Source organism: Phlebotomus papatasi, chromosome 3 (assembly GCF_024763615.1).
Source record: "Phlebotomus papatasi isolate M1 chromosome 3, Ppap_2.1, whole genome shotgun sequence".
NCBI classification, from domain to species: domain Eukaryota; kingdom Metazoa; phylum Arthropoda; class Insecta; order Diptera; family Psychodidae; genus Phlebotomus; species Phlebotomus papatasi.
In genome coordinates, this window is record NC_077224.1 from 65,001,293 (window position 1) to 65,023,318 (window position 22,026).

At 32.1% G+C, this 22,026-nt stretch overlaps 1 protein-coding gene across 2 annotated transcripts; it reads right to left on the reverse strand.

The window, feature by feature from the left end:
• Positions 1-554: 554 nt before the first annotated feature.
• On the reverse strand, positions 555-20,714 carry LOC129808093 (protein artichoke-like). Of its 2 annotated transcripts, none has more exons than XM_055857795.1 (4): positions 20,071-20,714; positions 15,162-15,650; positions 3,906-4,554; positions 555-1,466 (listed from the first exon to the last, which is right to left on the reverse strand). In XM_055857795.1, the coding sequence occupies exons 1-4, from the start codon at positions 20,286-20,288 to the stop codon at positions 987-989; spliced, it is 1,836 nt and encodes a 611-aa protein (XP_055713770.1). In that variant the 5' UTR covers positions 20,289-20,714; the 3' UTR covers positions 555-986. The 2 variants fall into 2 exon arrangements, with proteins under 2 accessions (XP_055713770.1, XP_055713771.1); XM_055857796.1 differs by having other exon boundaries at positions 20,386-20,681.
• Positions 20,715-22,026: the final 1,312 nt, after the last annotated feature.

Here is a 22,026-nt window from a genome sequence, read left to right on the forward strand (position 1 = left end):
GATATTTTATTTACAAAATAATTAGTGACATGCCAAATATAGAAAACATATAATTCTTATCAAATCTGAATAAAATCAAATTATTGGAATGTCGAAAAAATTAGCTTTCCATATGCGAAATATTTGACAGATTTTAACCTAAAAACTAATTTTAAAGACTCTTTGAAGTATTGTAAACTTATACTTTAATTTATGACTTTAATGCTTCGAAAACGAAAGACAAAATCGATTTGTTTTTATATCAAATTGCTTTTAACAAAAATTATGACCAATGAATAACTTTAGAAATTCATGTGGCACTGTTATTGAGGTTATACTATAAAATAATAAGAATAAAATACACATAACCTCCTTTTGAATTAAATAAGAATAGGAAATTTGCGAGAAATCTTGTATTCCTTCATTACTGTGTTAATTTTAATAATGTCTTTGGTCTCTTTGTCAGTGAAACATATTTCATTTTGCTATGAAATTTGAGGTTAGTGGCAATTTATTATTAAAACTCAGATAAATATTTGTTAAAGTGGAATTTGCTTAAGGATTAACATTACTTCTGAAATTTAAAACGCTTTTATTCAATATACAAATTTATGATCTATTTGCTAACTTCTGCAAAAATAAATTTAAAAAAAAATGTTTTGAATGAGGTTAGGTTATATTAGGAAAATTATGGAAGACTTTCGATCCGATGGAATGTAACAGGGTAACAGGAGATGGACGCAAACGCTGAACCTCTCTTGATTTTCACAATTTTATTCACCACAATAATGTTTCGAGGATGGATGTCCCTCTCATCTGCCATACTCGATATCTAAGTGTTTCCGTACATCTCCAGGAAAATTGTAATGAATTTTTCTTTTGTCTATTGTTGTAGGACGACGAGGAGGGCAGAATGTCCTGTTGTATCTTGAAGTTCTATATATCAATGCTTTTAGTAGTAAAGCTATATACAATTCTAAAATTTCCTAAAAAATATTTACAAAATATTACTGAATTTCCCTGAACAATCTCTTTTGTCTGTTTCTCCTCAAACGTTGCTTCTCAACGCGGACCATATAAAGTCCTCCGGCCATCAAGGCTAGGACAACAAAACAAGACACTCCAATAATAATTCCAACTCCTGGGCCCTTGTTCAGGTGCAAATGAAAGCCAGCTTCCGCAGTTTCGGATTCCTCGATAGGTTTGATGACCATCCGAGCGGTGGGATTGCAAAAAGCCAGGCGCCTTCTGTAGTACCTTACGATTCTCTGTCCGGCAAATTCTTCCGGAGAAGCACATCTGAGATCTGAAAGGTAGTGCTGGTGTTCTGGTCTTTGGTAGAGAATGTTTAGCACTGTGTCCAGCATCCACTGGGCACTGCACGAACAATCCAAGGGATTGTCCTGAAAGTCTATTCCATCTTCAAGATTCGACCAATTTGTGAGGTTCTCCGGGATTTTTGTTAAATTGTTCCCACTCAAATCAAGCTGAAAAGAGAGTTTAAAAAATCGAGGTTTAAAAAATCGTGATAGTTCTTCTGGAAAAAGCATTAAAAAATTAAAAAGTACCATTTTTTAAGGTTAACCTGTTGATTCTAACCTCCAAGTCTATAACGGTGTTATCACACTTGCACATTAAAATTTTAATATGATTCACATTAATTGGTCGCTGGTGAGAGTCCAAATGTGTAATTTGTGTGTTTGGATCATTTTATATTCAAAACTTGATCTATTGTTGATAAAAAGGTAGACTTGGCCCGCAAAATTTGATATAAATTGATTTATAGCATCAATGCGAAAAATTAATGCAATTTTCTCTTTAATTTTTTAATGTGAAAAATATTTATGCTTTAAGTAAATTTAAACTTATTTTTGCAGGCCAAGTCCACTTCTTTATCAATAAATTGAAAAACCCCAAATATTAAGTGACTCAAAGACACAAATAACATATTTGGACGCTCACAAGCGACAATTAAGTGTGATAACGCCGTAAGACTTGAAATTTATTTTAAATTTATTTTAAATTTTTAATTTCATTATTAATAGAGAAATAAAGCAAATTCTGAAATCAATGAAAGCTGAAGTTCAAAAGCTGTAGCTGTTTTCAAAATCTGTATATTTTGTTCCAAATTCTGCATATAAATGATATTTAAAATATCTATAGTCGAAAGATTATTCTAAATAATCCATAGCTCTCCTTTTAATACTTGAAAAATGTTTTACCATGTATCTCATTTGCTTATTAAGTTTCAAAGTTAATTATCAGATCAGCAAATTTGAGGTTATAAAAGCATAACCTCCAAAAAGTTGGTAAAATTTCAATTTATAAAAATTTCAAAGTTTTGTAAACTCTATGCAATTATTTTATTAAATTCAATCATTTGACAAAGAAAGATGTGAATCTTGAAATATTTTTAATTTTTTTTTAAATTACTGATTTCAGATTATAATTTTATAATGTTTTAGTTAAATTATAAAATGAAACCTATTGAAAATTTCTTTAAAACACGGATTAGAAGATTCCGTCAAGTAAAATCTAAGGTTATATTCCCTTGATGTTTAATAAATCAGTTTGAAAAATTTTAGGTTATGTTGAGTTTTACTTTCAAAATTTAAGGGCATATAATTCTCTTATATTTGGCAATAATCTATGTAACAGTAAACTCTGTCTGATTCATTGATTGCATGGATATATCAAGAATCGTTAGATTTTCAAAAGTTTAACGCCGCAAAAAAAACTACCATAAGCTTTTTTTTGCAAATAAAGGGAGTCCAGTATACGATTTTATTAACTAACCTTGGACCTAAGAATCTGAAACTTTTTAGATTCATTGAATGGCAAAATATGCGAACGTGAACTACGGTTTCTGAAGAAGGCGTGGCCTAAATTGTTTCCTAAGCGAAAAGTAATTTAATTAATTTTTAAAAAAAAACAAAATCATGATATTTAAAAGTTTTAAATTGAGGAAATTAGAAGAAATTAAAGTATATACCTATTTAAGTATTTTTATTAATAAAATTATTTGACATTTCACCAAGTAGTGTAAACTAGGCTAATTTAAAACCTGCTCTAAATGGAAATTTTTCGCTACTCCAAATGGAAACATACAGTGCCCGCTTTGTAATCCGGATGATTGGGAGACAAAATGACAGATGTCCGCTTCGTAATCCGTTGGATTTTTTGAATTTGTTCAACGTCTCGCAAATACAATACAAGTTTTTTTTGTTGAATTAGAATAAAAGTTTTAAAAGAAGCTTAAAAAGACATAATTAGAGCTATTATATGCTATTATAATTCATAATAATAATAATTCATTTTCATTGGTAAAGACACATGCATACATGACCACAAAATTATTTTAAATGTAACCGTCTATAACTCGTCCGGATTACGGCGATCTGGATTAGAGAGCGGGCACTGTAATTGTTTTTAACGATAAATACAGTACTAAATTATTATATTTATATATTTTCTATACTACAATTTCATTACTAAATTAGAATAAAATATTTAAAAAGTTCTAGTTCATGAATGAGAAAAACCTAAATCAAATTGAAAGGGTTAAATCCGTTAAATCTATCTTTAAATTAATAAAGTGGATGATAAGTGGAATAAATGTGTACAAAATCACCGTTAAATAACTGCCATAGTTGTTTAAAATTTTGACAGTAATTTACCTGTCAAATACTTTTTTTTGTCCTTTCCTGTCAACAGTTATATTATTAATAAAAAAACCTATTTGACTCAGTCGTATTAATAAATAGCTTTTGTTATGAATTTCTGAGGAAAACAGTTCTTATCATGGTGTTATCAGAGCGTCTGGGGCATAATAAGGCAGAAAAACGGGTCGCTTATCGCCCGGAATGTGTCTGATAATTTTGCTAAGACTTTAATGACGCAGACATGAGGTCACAAATCGGTCTTACCTTGCATAGATTAACACCCTCAAAGGCTTGCTCATGGATCTCCTGCAGAAGGGGGCACCGTGAGATGGAGATAGAGACACAAGTGTGGTTTTCCTGCGAATGTCTCCCGCTCACAGCGGAGAAAGCTTTGGCATCCACCGAACGGATGAGGGGCATGTTGCTGAGGGATAGATTGCCCACGGTTATTTGGTCGACAAAGAGAATAGTCTCGATAGGATTGTGGTCGAGAATGAGGGTTTGCAGAGATGGGGCTCTGGTTGACATTCCCTGAGGCACAGAAGTCAGTTGATTGTAACTCAAATCCAGGACAGTTAATTCTGGAAGAGTCACATGGTGAGGCATGAATTCAATTAGGTTGTCGGATACATTGAAAAAGGTCAAATTGGACGATGTATCAGTCAACGTGAAGAGTTCTGTGAGACGATTGTTCTCAATGTGAATCTCCTTGATTGCTTCCGGGATTTTGGTGAGAGGCCACAACTTAATTCGATTGCCTTTTGCATAGAAATTCTCCACGGAATCTGGTAGATGCAGGTGAAGGTCTTCTATAGCATTATCAGACAAATCCAGACTCTTCAGGTGCTTCATGTATTTAAATGCTTTCTGATTCACATTTATGATCTTATTTTGCGAAATGTCCAGCATTTCCCTAAAACAAATTTAAAGAGAGAAAATCTACAGATTATTGCTCTTTTTAGTTTATGAGAATTATGATTCTCTTATAGTTATCTTTTAAAATGATCTTTGTTTCTAAGATTTTTTTTGTTGTAAAATCTGTAGCTTGTAATTCTTGTGGGAAAAAAGCAATTTAAAAAATATTGAATTTTCATAAATATATTTCACAGTTAAACCTAAACCAAGAAAAATCGGAAAAAAGTAAAACCGAATCCTTTTTAACGGATTTTTTTGAAATGCATAAAATGTTAATCTAAACTTCTAAACACACAATAAAAAAATACATATATTTTTAAAGACCATTCAATTTTAGCGAGAAGAGCTTTTAATTTTCAAGACGATAAGCCTTTATTCATTTATATCGGTTTAAATTCGACAAAGTCGTAAAAATGGAAGTTGAAAGAATGTGCTTCAAAATTATAAATGTTTGTCCAAATGTTTGTAAATCAATTCGGTGCTCCTTTGCTTTAGTCTCTGTATCTTAGAAAATTCTTCAGAACCAGTTTCTGATTTTTTTAGTTACTAGTTCATCAATCGATAAAAGAACTAATAAAATAAAATCTGCTTTTTGACTATGAAGTTTAGGTTTTCACCTAGCCCTAGCAAATAATACCCTAAACGCCTAAACAGACTTACATCTTAACTTCTTAACGACGAGACACTTTTTACGGACTGAAAATAAACAATAAAAATTAAACTGAGAATTATAACACTATGCAACAAATTGACAACTTTTTTTTGGCACACGAATCTCACATGGTACGTTTGGTAGAGTCGAGTCCCCTGATCAAAAATCTGTTCTTGGTTTTTCTTCTATACGTCACAATTTTCTTTAATTATTTTTTTTTCTTTTTTCTGTTTTGTCTCATATTATCAATTATTCCTCCGGTTCTAGTGAACAGAACTTAATGAATGGGCATCCGTTGGAAAGGTAAGTAGTTGTGCTTCAACTTGAAAATTATGTGATATTTTTTTCAAAAAATCCTTGGGGGCGGAAAAACAAAATCAAACTAAAATCTCTAAAAAATGACCTAAGAAAGCAACTTTTAAAAAATCATATAAACTAAACTAAACTAAATACTAATGTACTCTCCTCAGCATATAATAGATTTCACTTAGGACTACATTTTTGCCATATAAGACATTCAGCTGCGATACCTCTTAATGCCTTATTTTTTGATTCTGTGCTTCTATGAACGATAGGGACAAAAATAGCCCAAAAATTTAAGTAATTTTTCTGCCAATACCAATGAATAATATTTTTCACTTTAATGAAAAATATTACGTATGAGTATTGTAGTTTTTATTGTCAAAAGGGTTTTGCTTTAAAAAAAAATTGTAAGTATAAAAATAAATAAAATCAATTATGATTTTGAGAAATTAAAAATTCGCAATTTTTTAGCTTAAATATTTACTACATAGCAAATAGCTAGAGACTTGCAAAAAATATTCTAGATTCCTTCAACCTTCTACTTTACAATTATGTACAGATATAAGAAAACAATAACTTTAGGTAGTCAGAAAAAATTATTTTCTTTATGGGACACCGGTGTTTCAATTGTCCATAAAGGGTTTAAAGGATTAGAAAAGCTGTTTCTGTTCTTCTTATTCGCCTTTTTCTTCTATTTCGCGGTCTTTGTTTCCCTTTGCTCGTCTGAAAAAATGAGAGTCTCAAATGTCCCAAATTATAAGTGGTTCCAAATTACCTCATTTTACCCTACGTTAAGCTGTTAACTGTTTCAGATGAGCAAAGAGAAAAAAATGACAGCGAAATAAAAGAAATAGACGATTAAGAAAAACAGAAACAGCTCTTCATCCTTTTGAATCTCTAAAACAGTGAGAAAATCTCAAATATCCCAAATTGAAAATTGTTCCAAATTACACCATTTTACCCTAAAGCTTAAAAATTTATGTAGCGTATACACTGAGAAAAAATGGAGGTGCGATTAACTTTTTTTCCTCATAATTTTAACACTTTTTATGTATAAAAATATACCAACGTTTTTTAATATTAATTTTACATCCTTTTAAGTGTAAAATTAACATGAAAAAGGGTAACTTTAACCCCTAATAATATTTACACCGATTTCGGATCAATACTGCAGGGCCTGCAGGGTAAAATAAACATTTCCGGAATGTTATTTTAACTTTTTCGGATTTCTCTCAGTGTACGAAGTTTTAGTAAAGCATCATTTTTAATTTTTTTTATTTAACTATTGAATTAAGACGTACCATGATGCAATTTAACTTCGCAATTGGTTTGCTGAGTTAAATTTAATCACGAATAAACCTGAATTTCTTTTAAAATTAGGAGAAAATAGCCCAATTTAACAGCTGTCCCAATTCAAAGGTATACCATTGCCCACTAGCCAACTTTCGGTTTAGATAAATCTTGTCTGATAACTAATGAAATAAAGTTAAGCCATATGATTAAACCTGGGCAAACCTTAGTTCTGAACGCCATATCATCCGTTTCCAAAACGTATAGTTCAGAGATGTTCAAAACTGTTCTCCAGTTAATATAAGATCAATCTGAGATAATTGAGTGAATCACTGTATCACAAAAGCTGTGATTATGAAAGAAAAGCAGCTTAAAAAATTGAAACATCTTGCCCAATTTCCCTCAATTATTAATCAACCCCGAATTTTACACTCAGCGATGCTATTAATAATTTTCATGAATTATTACAACTATACAGAATTTATAGGAAGAATGGTGAAGCACGTGGTGTATCTCTTCCATGGGAAATCCTAGTTAATTTATAATACTTTCCCCTCTTGTGTGGGATATTCACGGAAAGCATTCTCAATTCCTGGAAAGTTTGGAGAGTTTGGACGTGCTGAAAAAAAATTGGGTCATGGCGATGCGAGAGTTTTGTGTGGAAATTTTCCGTGAAATTATGAATCACCGAGAGAGAAATTTCACTAGAACACTGTGGCACAGAATCCAACTGCAATGGGAATTCTCTGTCGTGGGTAGAGATTTCTCAGAATATTAGAACACATTTTAAATGGAACATGGTACACAATTAAAGTGTCATCGCAAGCGCATCTGTTGGTCGTTTATCGCGATAAGATATTCCATTCATATTCTTGCAGTTATCCCAGTGTATTTTGCTAATGAATTTAATAATTTTATAAAACGTTTCTTAGTTTTTTTTTAGGAAAGGATCAAGTCAATAAACTTTAAACTTCAGCAAAATTTAAATTTTAGGCAAAGAGTAAAAAACTTGAGGAAGAAGTACGGTAAAGGTTTATATTTAAAAACGTAAATAAGAATGGCAAAAACAATTATATAAATCAGTTTGAGGAGTTTTTTCAAACCTTTTCTACATAAAATCTTTATTAACATATAATTCAGTTTTCTTAGTATTCTTGAAGCCCTATGGTCAGTTTGGAAAATAAGAGGTAAGAGAAAAATAAAAAAGCACTTTGTGAGTACTCTTGCCTTCCGTTTACTAAACCTCCGTAAAGGCCTTTACACATCGGGAATCGGGAGCAATTTTCGTGAAAAATTACTTTTTTGAAGGAAATATTCTGCACTTTTGTAGGTAGAAACGTCAAAATTCTGTCAAACATGCAATCTTTGACAAAAATTTCCCCTAATGTGTAGAGGCCTTAACGGAGATATTGGTTTAAGAGTTTTCTAAGAATCCCTCACAAATTAATCCATCTTGAAACCTTATCGCAGGATTGTCGTTTTCAATCCTTATGTAGGAAGATATTTCGCTCATAAATTAACTGACTAATGGTTTTGAAAATTGAAGTTTAATCAGAACTTTACCATGCATTCTCATCCAAATAGGGCAATTATTTATTCATTTAGTCATTTAGAGATTCTTGGAAATCCGAACTAGCCTGATTCGTTTTCAACCGATAATTCATCGATAATTAATTTAATTTAATATGCTTTTATATGCTTTCTTATCAGAAATTTGATTGTGTTCTCAAGTAGCAAAAAAAGTAGCGAAATATAAAATTCGTTATTCTAAATGTACCCGGTTCAAATAAGTCTGACCAATTTGAACGAAAATCAGTGAAGAACTTAAAGACTTGACCACTGATGAAGGCTTGGAGACTGAGCCGAAAGCTCTGGAAAAAGGTGATGCATTTTCCCTGAGTGATTTTCCACTTCTGACGATTTCCGGACCCTCATTGATAAAACTAGTTTCACGTCGGTTTTTCTTTACAAAGAAGTAGTGGATAGTGTTCCTAAACAGCTGGGGTTGCTGAGGTGCTGGAATGAGATGGCGGAGAGTCGCCAGGACTGAAGGAGATTACTGCAAGAGGCCTGGTTCCATATAAGAAAGTTGCAACCACCTAAGAAAATTCTGGACGTCATGATATGTAGTAAAAATAACGTAATACTGCGCTAAGAGAGTAGCTCGACTTTAACCCTAAACCTACAAAGACCCGGTCAAATTGACCGGTTTAACCCTTTAACGACGAGACAGTTTTCGCGGATCGAAAATCAGCAATAAAAATGAAACCAATGAACAAAACGAGTAAAAGGTCCTATATCTGGCATTAGAAAAGCCAACAGAGACTGATTTAGTATACTTTTTGTCTCTATGAACGATAGGGGCAAAGATAACCTAAAAATTTAAGTAATTTTTTTGACAATACTAATGAATGATAATTGTCAAACTATTGAAAAATATTATGTTTGAGTATTGTAGTTTCTTTTCCCAAAACGGTTTTCCTTAAAAAAAATTGGAAGTATTAAAAATATTTAAAATTAATTTTCATTATGAGAATTTAAAAATTCGTTATTTTTTAGCTCAAAAATTTACTATGTTGCAAATAACTTTAGATAGTCAGGAAAAATTATTTTCTTTATGGGACACCGGTGTTCCAATCGTCCTTAAAGGGTTAAAATTACCACAAATTTAAACAGTATAATGTCACTATCAAACTTTATGAATTTCTTAAAATATGCATGAAATATATTTTTCAGTGTTTAAATTTTAATTTTTTGCTCTTTTCCAAGACAAATTTGTTGAGTATCTTACCCTGCCGCAGTTTGTCATTTCACCGAAAAACGACCAAAAACGGTCGGTAGGTTTAGTGTTAAGACTACCCTATGTCATTTTAATGACGTGAAAATAACGTTTTTAAGATTTAATTTGTACGCTATAGTCAAATTTTTCTACTTGGGCAATTCGTATCTGTTTTTGGGCAAATTGTAAAGCAATCTATAAATCGATATTAATTGGTTATAATGGCTTCCATTATGGCTCTTCTTTTTTAAATATCATAAAAAAATAAATTTAGCTCAACCGAATTTGAAGAATAAGATATACATATGCAAAACGTTTGAGAAAGAAAGGGATATATATTTTGATTTCGTGAAATTTTACCGATCTAAATGTGTGCTGGAGCCATAAAAAAATACAAAACGAAATTTTTTTTAAGAGAATTCTTAAACTCGTGAGTATAATTACTTTCTCATTTCACTTCATTTAAAACGATTTATAATCGAAAGAATTAAAAGCACAACCGGTTTTAGGGTATGTCATCAATGTCAAGAGTTTAAGTATTACGCAGATTGGACGTTTTTATAACGTTTTTGCTTTTATAAACAAAAGTTTATTTATAGTGCTGAAGTTACAAGTTTTATAGTTCATTGGGTTGTATCTAGAAAGATGTGAGAATTATCACGTGAGATATTTGCCTTAGAATACTTTTTTAAAAGGTATCAAAAAATGTTATTCGACTTGGTGTCTCATGAGTTGATATAAAAAAGTTAATGAATTTAGCTATAATGATATGAATATATGAATGATAGGTTTTAATACTCTTTCAAATCTAATGGGATAATTTATAAAGTATACAATTCCGAATTTCATTATTTGGAAAATCATAAAATTTATATGACTTTTCCCAGTTCGAAACTCATCAATATCAATTCTCATGTTCAGCACATGAATCCATCTCAAGGAGTTATAAATCTTAAAAACGGTTATCGTAAATGTTCAAAAATAGGGTAGAGTCAGTACTTTTTCGCCAGTAAGCCCTTTTTCGCCACCTAAATTAAAATCACATTTTAAAAAAATTATGAGTTCGTGGAACTACGAAATGAGTGTTATTTCGTGACCTCTAACCAAATGAATCAGAAAACCATATCAGATGCTCCACCGACTAGATTATTTGCAAGTTAATTAAAGAAATTGTCGACAAGGTGAACAGTCACCAAAAAAATATGGAGTTCTTAATATTCTTGTCAACGCTCAGACAAATTGTCTTGCATTATTAGGTGAGATTCTTAACAATCTCACCTACTATAATCCTAACAAAATTTCATGTCGTCCGATCGACCTCAAACTTGGCCAAAATGTGTTTCGCCACTTCCTGATCACGAATATATATGTGGCTATTTTACGTTCCCGGCCGGCCGCTCTTTGGAGCTTAATAGCTCCTAAACTAAAAAAGATATCGACTTGCGGTTTTCGGCAAAGGTTATATATCGGGTGAAAATTGCAACTTGGTGCATAGACCCCCCACCCCCCACCCCTCCTTCCGTCATTTTGAAGACCCCCCTTTTTTTGTTTTCTCAATAGCTCCGCCCCTATGGCATCGAGCGGGCTCAAATTTTAGTATGTTATAGCTGGGCCTTAGAGCTTTCCATCAATACCAAACTTAAGGTCCCCCAACCCCCCTGACCCAAGCTATAAGGGTCCAAAAAAAATTTCTTAAAATGGCCATAACTCCTGTTCTAATTGTCAGAATTTAAAAGGTGAGGGCTTTTTGGAAAGCTCTCGTGAAATGCCACTGCCTCTTCTAACATCGCAAGTTCATAAAACCACCGCTAGGGGCGCTATTAATAAAAAGAAAATTTTTAAATCTTATAAGTTAAATAACTCAAAAATTCCATTGTGCATCGGGCTGAAATTTTAGTATGTTGTAGCCGTTGATTATACCTATCAAACAAAAAAAACCTTAAGTCGATCTAAAACCCCTGACCCGAGCTATAAGGGGTCAAAGTTCGAACATTGACCGGCCTCTATCTCCGGTTCTAACTAACATAGCGACCTAAATTTTACCTTTTTGGTTTCGTCTCGATGAGCACTTTCAGATGGAAGTTCAAAAAGTCACTACAGGTGGCGCTGTGATAGCGTCAAAATTCATCGAAATTCAAAGTCACTTTTCTCAAAAACGGCATTGTGCAAGTTAATGAAATTTTAGTATGTTGTAGTCCAGTCTAGGACGTTTCCAAAATGGTGCGTATGTGCGCTGTGGTTAAAACAGAACCGGAGATATGAGGGGTCAAAGTTCACAAAATTCAAAAAATCATATCTCCGGTTCTATGTGACCGATTTTGATGAATGAGGGCTTAAACGAAAGATCTCACCAAATACTACAACTTTCTAAAATATTTGAACTTCGTGGGACCAACACCAGGGGCGCCACAGTCGAAAAACCAATTTCAATATCACATAACCTCAATTATATCGACTGTCGCTGAACCGATTTTGATGATTACTTCAACATAATTGTAGAGGACATTTGTCTCTACATTTCGTCCATACATCATTTTCCGCTCAGACTACGCTATCACTCCGATTTTGCCGTTTAAGTGTGAAAAAATTGATTTTTCCCATAATAACGCTTTGAAATCACTCAGATGCGAATTTGACTGCCTCTACTCCACCAAGACACTTAAAATAGGGTTTTAAATGAAGAGTCTCACAAAATACAACAATTCTTTGATATAGTTGAAGTTCAACAAATGACTACTTGGGGCACTCTGGATGAAAAAACAAGTTAAGAAACAAAAAACCTCGATTATCTTGGCTTCTGAGTAATCGATGAGATCATGTTCTATAGGAAAATTATAGAGTACACTAACGGCCAAAACATTAAATACACCCCTCGTAAGCTTAAATACACGTGATTTGGACCGGGAAAACGCTGTAATATCCAGTTCTATTGACTGAAATAGTTTCATATATAAACCTAAGAACAGTTTTAAACAACATTTGAGAAAATACATGAGCTACGAAATTTATAATTTGAGGATCAGTCAAAAATTAGCTTTTTGGAAAAAATGCAAAAGTAGCCCCACATTCTAAAACTGATCTAATCTTTTAATAATCATTTAATATAAGCTAAATACTATTAGTAAATATTGTTAAGAGTCAGAAAAATTGAAAATAATACCGAGGGAATATTTTTGGTACGGATTGTGGTCGGTTTCCGGTGTGATGTGTCCTGAAAGGGGTTTCTTTTTTGAATATTGAAATTTTCAGCCCAAATTCTACTTTTTCATATATTTTTTTATTATTTTTCCAATGACTATTTATTATTGTTGCAATTTCATTTCTTTTACTTCATTATTTTATTTAAAAAAACATGAATAAAATCATCAAATTCAGTTTTCCTCGAAGAATTTTCCTTTAGCTTTGATAAGCGCCTCACAAATTCGGGGCATCCTGTTGATCTATTTCTACAAAATGTCTGAAGGAACTTTGCCCACACATCCTGAAGTGTTTCCACCAAGATTGGAACTGATGTCGGCGCCTTCTCTCGGTCTAGAAAATTCATTCATTGCAATTCTCTTGGATTTTCTAGACCACAAGGTTAGAGATTAGGCGCGACATCAGTTCCAATCTTGGTGGAAACACTTCAGGATGTGTGGGCAAAGTTCCTTCAGACATTTTGTAGAAATAGATCAACAGGATGCCCTGAATTTGTGAGGCGCTTATCAAAGCTAAAGGAAAATTCTTCGAGGAAAACTGAATTTGATGATTTTATTCATGTTTTTTTAAATAAAATAATGAAGTAAAAGAAATGAAATTGCAACAATAATAAATAGTCATTGGAAAAATAATAAAAAAATATATGAAAAAGTAGAATTTGGGCTGAAAATTTCAATATTCAAAAAAGAAACCCCTTTCAGGACACATCACACCGGAAACCGACCACAATCCGTACCAAAAATATTCCCTCGGTATTATTTTCAATTTTTCTGACTCTTAACAATATTTACTAATAGTATTTAGCTTATATTAAATGATTATTAAAAGATTAGATCAGTTTTAGAATGTGGGGCTACTTTTGCATTTTTTCCAAAAAGCTAATTTTTGACTGATCCTCAAATTATAAATTTCGTAGCTCATGTATTTTCTCAAATGTTGTTTAAAACTGTTCTTAGGTTTATATATGAAACTATTTCAGTCAATAGAACTGGATATTACAGCGTTTTCCCGGTCCAAATCACGTGTATTTAAGCTTACGAGGGGTGTATTTAATGTTTTGGCCGTTAGTGTACATTCTGGTCTACATTTCACCTTCACCCATATATCACTTTTGTGCCAGTTCATCCCAATCCTTGATATTTTGGTTTAAATACAAAATTTGTATAATTTCACGAATTTGATTCAAGATAACTGAATGGCGACTCACAATTTCAGCTCTAAATCGAATTTGCATGCACTCCGAGTTAGCTCACGTTAAGAATCTCACCTACATAAGCCGGTTAGGATTATCTGTCCCTTTTATGTTTTTTCAGTACTGTATGCGATATTTTTTCACTGAAAGTCAATCCGTTATTAACTAAGCTTTGCTCTAATATCATTTTTTAATAATGTTTTCCAAAAAATAAAGAAATACGGATGTGGTGAAATAGGGCTTACTTTTTTCCGCTGTGTAAGTACTTTTCGCCACTCATTTTTCCAAGCATTTTACAAGTGGCGCTCCTCGCGGAATTTAGTTGAAACAGGCGTAATTTTCAATTGATTATTGTCGCAAATAAAAAATGTGCAAAAAATCATTCGAAATACTCTAATAAGTGTATTATATCGGTGTTAAATAAGAAAAGTACTGTGCCGTGTACTTTTGGGGGTTTTCGAAAGCTGCTGTTTCTTAAAAATCAATTGAAAACAAGTGGCGAGAAAGTGCTTACACAGTGGCGAAAAAGTGTTTACAAGGTGGCGAAAAGTACTGAAACATGCATTGTTGCAGGAAATGTACTTTTTCAACCAGATACTCAAAAGTTCCCAGAAAGTCTCCTGGTTCAATAGACAGACAATGCTTCAAAGCACTTGTACACAAAATTTCATTTTATTTCGACAAAAAGTGTAAGAATTATAAAGATGTCAAACCTTAAGGTGGCGAAAAGTACTTACTCTACCCTACTTATTAATAATCTTAGACTTTTCGGTTAAATTTAAAATGAATTTATGATCTTTTTTTGTACTAACCGGATTTTTTACTGAATAAAATTTAAGTTACGAACCGTTTTGAATTATTTACTGACCAAACTGTTTATTTCCTGAAAAGAAAATGTTTTTCTGTTAAGAAAAATCTTTAAAAAAAAATATTTCAAAAATCACTTAACACTATTTTTGTCAAAATTAATATTCATCAAACAGTTGGAATATTTGTATTCCGACAGTTATTGCTATAGCGTACATTACTAATGATTTATTCTCAGCAAGTAACTCTAGGACACCAAGGATGAGTCATTAAATGGAAGATAAACCGAATGCATTTGTTGACACTGCAGATAGTGCAGTCAGTGGCATAAAAGAATAAAGGAGTCAAGAAAGACATTAGCTCATTTCAACACTTTATACTTACAATTTATCAAAGTCGGCAAAAGTTTTTGCCGTTATGACTGCAAAATTATTCTTGGCCAGATTCAACTCCTTGATGTTCAAGTGCCTTTCAGGCACTCTCACATCCTCGTGACTGTCATCTGTGTCATCATCCAGATCTTCAATATCAAATATTAGATTGCCCTCAAGATTGAGCCTCTCCACGCGATTTAGTGCAGACAGAAGCTCCGAGGACACTTTGCGGAATTTGTTGTGGCTGAGATCTAGACTTTGGAGTTCCTTGAGATACTTGAACATCTTCTCATCCACATCCTCGAGGACATTGTTGGAAAGATTGAGATGTTTCAGTTTCGTGGGACTGCGGATAAAATCTTTAGGGATTTCGGTTATTTGATTATTAGCCAAGGAGAATCTCTCGAGATTTTTGAAGAACTGCAGTGGCTCAGGTGTGAATATACTAATTTCATTGTCGTCAAAATCTAATCCAATCACACTAGCGTCTTCAGTCAATCTGAAATGAATGGTTACAATATGATATCACGCAGCTTTTATCAGCAACTGCTGTAGCGATAAGTATTTAATTCTGATAGCAAATGCAATGAATCGATGTTGACTGTTCCAACGAATAGAGGAAGGTGAGGCAGTTTCATTGATATAAAATTCAATTTTGAATTTGATATCCTGTTTGATACAGTTTAACAAGAGCTGTAACTACTTTTAAATATGGAGTAGTTTCAAGTATCCCTTGAGGACAATTTTGGAGGAAAATGCCCATGCTTCGTACGATCCCAAGCTGCGTAATGACTAAATTTTCCTATGTTTCTCAATAAATGTGACTCATCGAACCCATATTTTAAAAGCTAGAGGAACGTGCCCAATTTTTAAAATATATTGCGGAGTTACATTCATTGAGGAACACCGGGAAAATCTAGTCATTACGAATCTTAAGATCGTACGAAGCATGGCACTTTCCCCTACTTATATTTAAAATAAATTATTTATTACCTGGGAATTGTGCTAAATAAATTTTCAACTTAGGCTTCCATTCAGAAAACGTGTCGTTCGTAAATCTACTAGGAACTCGGATCTTGGTTTAATGAAAAAATTTAGGGAAACCCTGGGGCAAATATAACAAGCTGAAAATTTAAAGGTTTTATGTCTTCCGATACCTAATCTTCATAAGAAATCTTCATGAGCAACAAATTTTCAACCTTTTGCTTGTTGTTTGTTTTAGGTTATTCTGAAGGGTTTCCGCTGTGGAAAATCTCGAAAATGACAAATCGGCGTTAAAACTGCGGCTGAAATATGAACTAAAGACATTTATGGTGCCATTCTATTGAAAAATTAACATATTTTTTTAACACTTTACTCTTCTCAAAAGTTTCTGCATTATCGGCTATTTTCGTTTTGGTTTCTGTCTTGACTATTTTTTCCAGTTCTCGTCGTATTATTGTAAAGGTTCTAAAACCACTAATCAGTTGTGACAGAAACCATTACAAAAAAGTCGATTATCCCAGCGAGCACAGTTAGCAGAATAAAATAGGATTTTCAGCATTTTTTTGCTGAATCGGTCTGCTGGCCAATCAGCAGCTCTCGAACAAAAAGTGCTAAGCAAATACATAAAAATGGCACTGTTTAGCGCTCGCAGTGGATGATGGCAGAACTAAATACTGCCGGTAGATGGCGCCAGGAAGCATTTAGCAGCAAATTTTCTTTCATTTTTTTTCTTTTTCTCTCAAAATGTCAAAATGGACTTGGAATTTCCCCTGAAATTATTTATCAACTTAGGGGGTATTATAATCACGATTTTTATTACTTATATTATTATAGGAATTATGCTGCGGTATGCTGCCTATAGAGAATGGTCAAATAAGAGTATTAAACATACTCCCGACCAAAAATGTTGCATTTTTTAGTGAATTGCGTCATTATATTTTCCCGAGAAATAAAAATATTTTTTTCTGAGCAAATATTCAGTCGGGGGTTATAAAATTATTCATTATTTATGAAAAATATGTTTTTTCTTTTGCAAAAAGCATATTTTCCTCAATTTTCGCAATTAAATATTGGCATCTTTCCTGGAACAGCCATTGATGTATTATGCTCACAGTCGGTAACAACTATTGTAATTGATCTTGAAACAGGATTTTTCTACTTTTTTAACTTTTTTATGGTAAATAAAGTTGCAGATGCATTTAAAAAAATCCATTTAAAAGTTGTGACTCCCCCACTTAACTCTTTCGCCTCTTTTGGGACTCTGAGTACACAAAGCAGCATATGAATACTTTGTGGAAAACAATGTTTTTTTTAATTATTCAGAACTGATAAAAATCCTATTCTTGTGAATGATTACAAACTATAAGGATGTCTAAATGTAAAATATTTTTTTGTAGGACCTCAATTAATTTCTGAGCAAAGATATTTTTGATTTAAAAAAAAAAGTGAAATTGGCTTACAGCATAATGCTGCGGTCCGGAAAGAGTTAATGAGTTCAATAATGCCTTTTAAAAATACTACAAAAAAAATTTCTATGGATACTACAAAATAAAATATACTTGTTTTATCACAATTTGAGTTGAAAAATTTACATAAAAGCGTTTTTGTTTGTTGCGGCAAATGCGGAAAATATATATTTTTTTATGTTATAAAATGTTTTATATTTTACAAGTGAAATAAATGTATGATCCGTGCACGATGCATATGCATAATGTATATGCTGCACTTTTCTATTTATAAATTTTCGATCATAAATTTTCTAAAGCGCATTTTTACGCAAAAAACTACTTTTATTATCGTGGTAAAATAACAAACCAACAATTATCGTTTTTTTTAATACTGTACGTATTCATTTTTAAATGAAAAATTTATTCAATTTGATGATTCATTTTTTAAATTAAAATGATATGCATTTATATTTTTTAGAAGAGAGTTTTTAAATACCTTTAAAGTCAGGAAAATATGCTAATTTGTTGGAAATCATTTCAAATAATTTTGAGTAGACTGTGTATACCATTAAATAAAAATTATAGAGGCTCTAAATTCTATATGTTCTTGATCTTCTTGGTATTTCCACGAGGTTCCGAAGTTTTTTCAATATTTCTCGAATTTAGAATTCATTAAATATCAAAATATCTTGAGAATTCCCAAGAATTTCTTGGGTTAATTTTCTAAAATCACAGCGGACAAGAATTCTTGGCAATGCAATTTTAATTTAGGTGTAGTATATTTTTTTTATAAATGAATTCACAATATTTTTTGATAAAATTAGCCAAAAAAAATAAATTTATTGGTTGGAAAAGGTTTAAGAATACATATTATTCAAAATATATTATAAATATGATTTTTTAAAATTTTTTGCTTTATTTTTTTAATGTCAAATGTGGTTATTGTAAGAATCATAAAATTGTAATAATGGAAAAGGTTAACCTTAGCTTCTACTCAACTCAGCAAAGACAAAAACCAAGTGCATTAAAGTATCTCACTCGATTGGGGGAAAAGAATAACTTTGACTAATTGCCACTGCGATCGCTAGTGTAACTTCGAGGTCAGCAGAGCTCAGCTGAAAAAATATATGTTTTCAGCTGATTTGAAAAAGCTTAGCATTTGGTGCTCGCTGGGATGTAGAAGCACTTGAAAGCAGTATGGTGCTAAAAAAATATGTTCATTTTGCAAGTTCTCAAATGTTTCTACATTATCGACTTCTCTTTGTATTGGTTGCTGTCTCGACTATTTTCCGAAGTCCTTGTCGTCTTCTTAAACCATCAAACATTCGCGACGGTCGTGACAGCAACCAAAACAAAGAAAATTCGATTATCTAGAAGCACCTGAGAAGAGAACAGTAAAGTGATAAAAGAAACATATTAATTTTTCATTGGATTACTACCATTATTCAATTTATTTCTTGTCCGTTCAGTTTTTCTACCTTTTATAAACCATTGAGGAGACTTTTCTCGCTAAAAGCAACCTTTAGAATTTAACTCAAAAAGTACATTTCTCGTTCCGAAGGAGAAAAATATTCTGGGACAATTTGGAGAAGAATAGATGCCCTATAAAAATCAATTGGATGTTTCTTTTATTATTTACAAGTTCCATGTTATAAGTTATAATCTTATAATGCGAATAAAAAGCTTCATAAATTGACCCATGCCCGTCAGTACTATCTTTAGCATTTTTAATAATTTCTGAAGAATCAATTTTAAGTAAATGGATCGAAAATCAAAATTACAATTTAGATAAGGAAAAAGGATTCAGCAGAAGTCTAAAGGTAATTAGGGTTTTTCAACAAGAAAAAAAATTGGTACTATTCTCAGGGGGCCCTACATAATGAGACAAGAATGTTTTTCTTCGACGACCATATGATCGGACGCTGTTTAGAGGTAACTTAACGGTCCTCTCTGTAGTGTAAAATCAGAAAGTTGTTCTACGTAAACGGTCGTTCAGCTACATCTAAACAGCGTTTGATTAAATAGTTTTCGACGAAAAACTTTCTTGTCTTATGTAGAGCACCCTGACAATAGTGCCACTTTTTTCTTTTTGAAACACCCTAGAATAAATTTTTTAAGAATGTTTTATTAGATTTTCCTTTAGAAAATGCGAAGTTATTCATAAAATCCTAAATTGTTAAATTAATAAATAGTTATAAGCTCTATAATGTATTTTTTAAATAATTCTTTCATATATAAAAGCTCACTGATCTATCTCATTGAACGTCAAAGTTATTTTTTATAAAAATATTTATTTTATTAGACATTAGAAATTATCCTACGCGAAAATTTCCCTCACATAAACCGCACTTCCAGAATAATCTTTAATTTTTTTCTAAAGAATGATTAAAAAGTGAAGACTATAAAAACGCCCCTTTATGAAACTGCCCTACTATCCCCTACGCCCAGTTTTGAAGGTTTGTAAGAACTGGACATAAACTCAATTACTTGGGCAAAAATCTGAGTCCGAGATGGTTGAAATGTGCTTCAATTTTCTTCGCTGCTGGCCATGCAATGTTATCCAGTTCAATTGTACGATTGCTTTTCGTTGTTCGACAGAAAATGTGTAGAATATCGCCCCTTTCGTCGCACTCACAAAGACTGCACAAGTCACAATAAGCCGTAGAAATGACGAGTGATATGCACAACAATATCAATTTATTCATTATGTAATTGTGAGCTTCACACGGCGAATTGCCCACTGATTTATCAAGCGGATGCCTTTCAACTGAAGCCCGAGGCAACGATGCGATTTTTACTCACCTCATGGGAAATTACGAATAAAATTACAACAAAAAGCCGATAGATAAAAACTTGTGCTCTCGTCAATGCGCAAAACTGATAAGATACCTTCATATCAAAGTGATATAGAATGATCTAAATTTCATATGCATTGATTGCTGTCCGTTCAACTCGAACTTTGGCCACTAAAGTGCCTTCTTTGCGCGCGATTTAACAGCAATAACGAAACTTCAAGTAAACTTTTACAAAATGTTTATTTCTCAAACTGTATCAACCTCATTCGATCCACGACAGATTTTTATTCAAATTCAGTGTCTCGTTTCCACATTAGCAAGGCCAAGAGCAGCTTTAGTGTAAGCTCATACACAAACACACGAGATTCCATGGGAAATTCCCGGGAAAATGTTTTTCATAATGTTAGGGGTTTGTCATTTTCTTGATAGGGTACAAAACATTAATTACACTGGAATACGCTAATACTTTAATACTACATTGATATACAGTAGTGGCCAAAATAATAGAATCATCTCCACAATTTTTCCTTTAGCATTTTTGGTTATTCCAATTCGTTGAAATAATTTTGATATAGAAATGTGCAAATAATTACCTTACGTCAGATAAGTATTGTTTTGGCCGCTAGAGGTCTCTATTTTTCACAGAATAAATCAATAGTGAAATTTGGTTTGAACAACACGATAGGACCACTTTCATTTAAATTAAAGAATGTGGTCTATAAATGAAAAAAAGTTTAAATAAAACCATATTTAGAAACCATAAATGACAGTTTTCCATTTTTTTGGCCGAGCTGAATTTCACTATATTGACGTATTCTGGATAAAATAGAGACCTCTAGCGGACAAAACAACCTTTATTCTGAGATTATAATAATTTGAAGTTTTCTACTGCAGAATTATATCAAAAAATTGGCAAAAATACAAAAGTTAAAGAAATATAAGATTTGTAAAGGATTTGTTTGATTTTGGAAGTCAAAGCGAAAATGGCACATATACTATGCTTTAGCTATAGGATATGTACCATATTTGCTCTAAGTTCCACATATTACGTTATGAATCAGGAGACAAGTCTGCCTGATTATTATGGGTGCCGATAAAACGATCAAAGAAACCGATTGATGCCGATCTGTCACTCACGGTTCACTCGCTGATCATACTTATACACACCTTGTAATGAAAACATAGTAATTAATCTAAAAATTATGTTAAAAAAAAAATAAAACCATGAAACACATATACTAATCATATAAAATTCATTATAAAAATTCTTTGGGAAAATTGATACACTTTTGACAATTTTTCTAAATAAACTTTTTCAAAAAGTAATAAAATATTTACTAAGGAAACTTGGAGCGAAATATGACAATCGGACACTTTTCAATATCTTGCAAAATTAAAGAAACTGGTGCATTATAAACTATCTAAAACTTGCAAAACTTTAACGAACGCGAGCAAGAAATATGAATACATTAATTCATCTCATTAAAATATTATCTTTGCTGTATGTAAATTTTGACCAATTTATTTTTAAAGTGTTTAAAAAAGATACAAACTTACCTCATGTTTGCCAATTTAGTATTTTTAATGACTTCTATAAAATAAACTTTTATAAAATGACTTGAAAAGATTGTCTTTGAGATCGAGGAAT